The sequence below is a fragment of the Sinocyclocheilus rhinocerous genome, unplaced genomic scaffold, assembly GCF_001515625.1.
Source record: "Sinocyclocheilus rhinocerous isolate Xijiao unplaced genomic scaffold, SAMN03320098_v1.1 scaffold357, whole genome shotgun sequence".
Taxonomy (NCBI): Eukaryota; Metazoa; Chordata; class Actinopteri; order Cypriniformes; family Cyprinidae; genus Sinocyclocheilus; species Sinocyclocheilus rhinocerous.
The window spans coordinates 1,131,314-1,135,754 of NW_015649568.1; the positions used below are offsets into that span (position 1 = coordinate 1,131,314).

A 4,441-nucleotide genomic window follows, 5' to 3' on the forward strand; every position below is an offset into this window, starting at 1 on the left:
GGCAGCAGGGTGGCACTGTTCCTCTCTGGGATTCCCAGATTTGGGGTGGTGCAGGACTGGGGGTAGCTGTGTTGCTTTTGAGCTATAGTCAGGTGTCATCCTGAAAGCAGGTTCCATTTTAAAAACCTTAAACATTTTTTTCAAACTTTCTGAATGCTGTGTGTGTGTAATGAAGTTGTGAGATTAGCATGTAATGTGGTAATATTGGCTTTACATAGAAAATGAAAGGAGACAGCAGATCCTGTGTTTGACATGTGTATTGAAGGCACTGTCAGTCTTTAACGTGAGCCTGAGTGAGGTAGAAAGAGCACTGGGTTTCATTTGGCTTCATTTTCACGTTACACAGCTGCAAAGAGACACTGTCAATGTACAAATGAGGTTAAGGTAATTAGCTTGACACAGTATCTACAAATCTTTAAATGATAAAAAGCAAACACGTCAAGACTAGAAATGAGTTGTCACTGAAGGTCATACTAAAAAGCTGAATGCATCGTCTCTGAGTTCAGCATTACACATTTGTATTTGCATGTGTTCATTAGAAGTAAAAAAATTTTTTTCCTGCAGAGCAGCAGGGTGGCACTGTTCCTCTCTGGGATTCCCAGATTTGGGGTGGTGCAGGACTGGGGGTAGCTGTGTTGCTTTTGAGCTATAGTCAGGTGTCATCCTGAAAGCAGGTTCCATTTTAAAAACCTTAAACATTTTTTTTCAAACTTTCTGAATGCTGTGTGTGTGTAATGAAGTTGTGAGATTAGCATGTAATGTGGTAATATTGGCTTTACATAGAAAATGAAAGGAGACAGCAGATCCTGTGTTTGACATGTGTATTGAAGGCACTGTCAGTCTTTAACGTGAGCCTGAGTGAGGTAGAAAGAGCACTGGGTTTCATTTGGCTTCATTTTCACGTTACACAGCTGCAAAGAGACACTGTCAATGTACAAATGAGGTTAAGGTAATTAGCTTGACACAGTATCTACAAATCTTTAAATGATAAAAAGCAAACACGTCAAGACTAGTAACAGTTACATAATTGTTCACATGCACACCACCTTCAACTTTTATAGCCTTCATCACAATAATAGTATCTTCCACAATTGAAAATAGGTATGTAGGCATATTATAAAACTAAGTGAAACACAGGGAGTTTGAAACGCAATGTAATGCAGTTGAGGTTTTTGGTCAAAGAATTGGTAACCGCTCTAAAAACTGTCATCACGACTATGGTGGGTTGTGGATATTCTTGAAATGCTCCAAATGTGGAAACTTGACAATTGTTGATATTTTGTCATGATTTTGTACAAAAGGTTAAAAGATAAATTGTGCAGGAAAATAAAATGAGCATGTCCTTGATGTTTAAAAGTCTTTTCTCCCTCAGAGCAGCAGCAGTCTTTGGAGGAGTAATAAGGTAAGTGTAGTGAACACACTGGGCAGTAGGGTGGCACTGTCGCTCTCTGGGATTCCCAGATTTGGGGTGGTGCAGGACTGGGGTAGTTGTGTTGCTTTTGAGCTATAGTCACTCTTTTGAAGGAAGAAGTTGTGTGTGAGGGCAGAGAATGTGTCTGGACCATGCTGCACTTGAACGGTCTGAGTGAGGGTCTTGTGTCCTGGGTATGTCACCTGGAGACATGGAGCAGCATAGATGTAAATGAAGCTGTTATTCTATAGCAAAATAAATCATAACTGTTTAAGTTAAATATCTACACATTTCATTTGTCTTTATTGGCAGGACTAATAAAATTTTTGTGAACAGCTGGAGACAGAAGACCAGTGACAGGTCTACATGATTGCCTGCAGGCAGTGTCCCCATCTGTTATATTTATTAATGTTGTGTAATGGCTGTAAGTGAATTTGTACCTCTGTGTTAATGTCATCTGCCATACAGTGAGTGTTTCCTCTGTGAGACAGAGGCTGATTTTTTTTAAAATGTGTAATGTTTGCAGGGTTTCCATTGTATATGTGTCCCTGAGTAGTGTAGTGACAGGTCTACATGATTGGCTGCAGGCAGTGTCCCCATCTGTTATATTTATTAATGTTGTGTAATGGCTGTAAGTGAATTTGTACCTCTGTGTTAATGTCATTTGCCATACAGTGAGTGTTTCCTCTGTGAGACAGAGGCTGATTTTTTTTTAAATGTGTGTGTAATGTTTGCAGGGTTTCCATTGTATATGTGTCCCTGAGTAGTGTATGTGCTACTTGTAAAGACTAACTTGTTAAAGTTGTGAATGCACAGTTATGATCATGCTGAGGTAAGTATGTAGAATAAAGAAAGGCAACATTGGCCCTTGTAATGCACTTTCTTACAGTTTAGCTACAACCCTGATCGAACTCACCTGTGGCTAGGGAAGGCCTTGATTAGTGTTGGAGCTAAATGCAAGAAAATGTCAAGTGTAACTGTTAGGTTTAGAATAAAATTACTTCTAAAATTGTACGTATGTGATGCCCACTGTCCATCTTTATTTGCTGACTAAATCTCTGGTGGATTCAAACCCAAAAGCTCTGCATTCTTAAGCTGCTTTGTAACTGTCCGAGTGAGTTGACTTGTGACTGACTCGGAGAAGACCACCAACACAAACACCATTTCTTATCGCTCTTTTCCTAAATATATAGTAATTTTGTAATACTATTGTGGAAGAACGCTAAGTGAGTTCCTCACGAGAGGTACTGAGCTTACTGTGATGGTGTAGTTGCCGGGCAGCAGCAGTCTGTAGTATTCCCCATTACGATCAGTCCTGAAGGGACAAAGGTTTCTTCTCCCCGCTACCTCCACTATGGCGTTTCGGACAGGCTTCCCGTATGAGTCCGTCACTACTCCTTTCACCCCTGTGCAAAATCAATCAATCTTTGACTTGACTTTTTCATAAGAAGGGTACTTTTCCTCATATTTGGGGTGGCCTCTTTTCACTAAGCAGCCACCTAATATCAGAACATGCAAGCAATCACAAGGAACATATAAACGCCACAGTTGTTTTGTTTGTTTTTTCCAACACTATATTCAAATGGAAAATATGTTGTCTTGCTTTTCTACAATGTTTTGCATGACCGCTATCTATTAAGGCATTGCTACGCCGGCAAATCGCTGTCATATGTCAGTGACTTTTAAAGGCGCACGGCCCATCTTACAAGGTCAAACGCAACTTGACTGTAAACAATTTAGTGGTCTCTGTGAGGTAATACAGGACGCTAGCTGCTCTAGTTAGTTAAGTCTCTTTTGCCCCGTTGTTTGAAAGGTGTGGTAACATGTTGGCTTAAAATCCTGCTGTTTGCTTGTGGATGGATTACAGTGACAGTTGTCAATGCTGGGTGTGGACAGCGCCTTTGTCCCTTTGATTCAGCTGTGAGACTATCCTGTTGCTAAAGGTCAGGGATGGTACGGTGTTTGTAACCGGATATGCTTATTGTGCCACAATAATCCACCCGCCCTAATTATGATTTATGTCACAGATTTTGGATAATGTTTGTACAGATAAGTGCAACGGTAATATACATGCATACAAACACTTGGTTAATCAAATCAAGATATAGACTAGTGAATGTCAACATTTAAAAAAACAAAACCACTGCTATTTTAATGTATAATCTGCATAGCTAAATGTGAATGAGCACCATGGTTGTCTGCCGCACATACTCGAGCGCGCCTGATGCTAGTTGTGTTTTTAGCACCTGCCGTCTCGCTATATGAGATGCTACCCATGAACGTCATTTCCAAAGCTGCTCTGACAGTTCATTTCATCAGAATTATACCATTTAATTTTATACAACTATTAGCATTTCATAAAAACACAGAAACAAGTTACATTTTCATTTGATTGAGTTAATGTAATGTTTTATGCCTTCATTTCAGTATATATTCAAATATTCAATTAGAGATCCAGGAAAAAAAAAAGTATATATACAGTATCTCACAGAAGTGAGTACACCCCTCACATTTTTGTAAATAGTATATATTCAAATATTCAATTAGAGATCCAGGAAAAAAAAAAGTGTATATATACAGTATCTCACAGAAGTGAGTACACCCCTCACATTTTTGTAAATATTTTATTACATCTTTTCATGTGACAACACTGAAGAAATGACACTTTGCTACAATGTAAAGTAGGGAGTGCCCTAAACCCTACTGAGCATCTCAAGGTCTCTAACATCCACCAGCACCGTGATGTCGTCGTGGAGGAGTGGAAGAGTACTCCAGTGGCAACCTGTGAAGCTCCGGTGAACTGCATGCCCAAGAGGGTTAAGGCAGTGCTGGAAAATAATTAATTGTTAAAAAATTTATTGAAGGGGCCCTATTATGCTTTTTCACTTTTTGAATTTTAGTCAGAGTGTAGTGTGTATGTTTGGGCATAAAAAAGATCTACAAATCTCAAAGATTTCGTTTTTAAAAAATCCCTTTTCAAGAACTACAACGAACGGCTCGTTTGGACTACAGTGTTGTTTTCCGGGGTAC

The 4,441-nt window shown here is 39.4% G+C and overlaps 1 protein-coding gene across 4 annotated transcripts in view; it reads right to left on the reverse strand.

The window, feature by feature from the left end:
• Positions 1-596: 596 nt before the first annotated feature.
• The window catches only part of LOC107710685 (carboxypeptidase M-like), a 50,146-nt gene continuing 46,301 nt past the window's right edge, over positions 597-4,441 (reverse strand). For 3 of the 4 annotated variants that reach the window (XM_016515520.1, XM_016515518.1, XM_016515519.1), the window contains exons 8-9: positions 2,669-2,817; positions 597-1,614 (exon numbers count right to left, since the gene is read on the reverse strand). In XM_016515520.1, coding sequence (XP_016371006.1) covers positions 1,369-1,614; positions 2,669-2,817 — 395 coding nt within the window. In that variant the 3' untranslated portion in view covers positions 597-1,368. The remainder of the gene's footprint in view (positions 1,615-2,668; positions 2,818-4,441) is intronic. The other variant, XM_016515517.1, reaches the window with a different exon arrangement.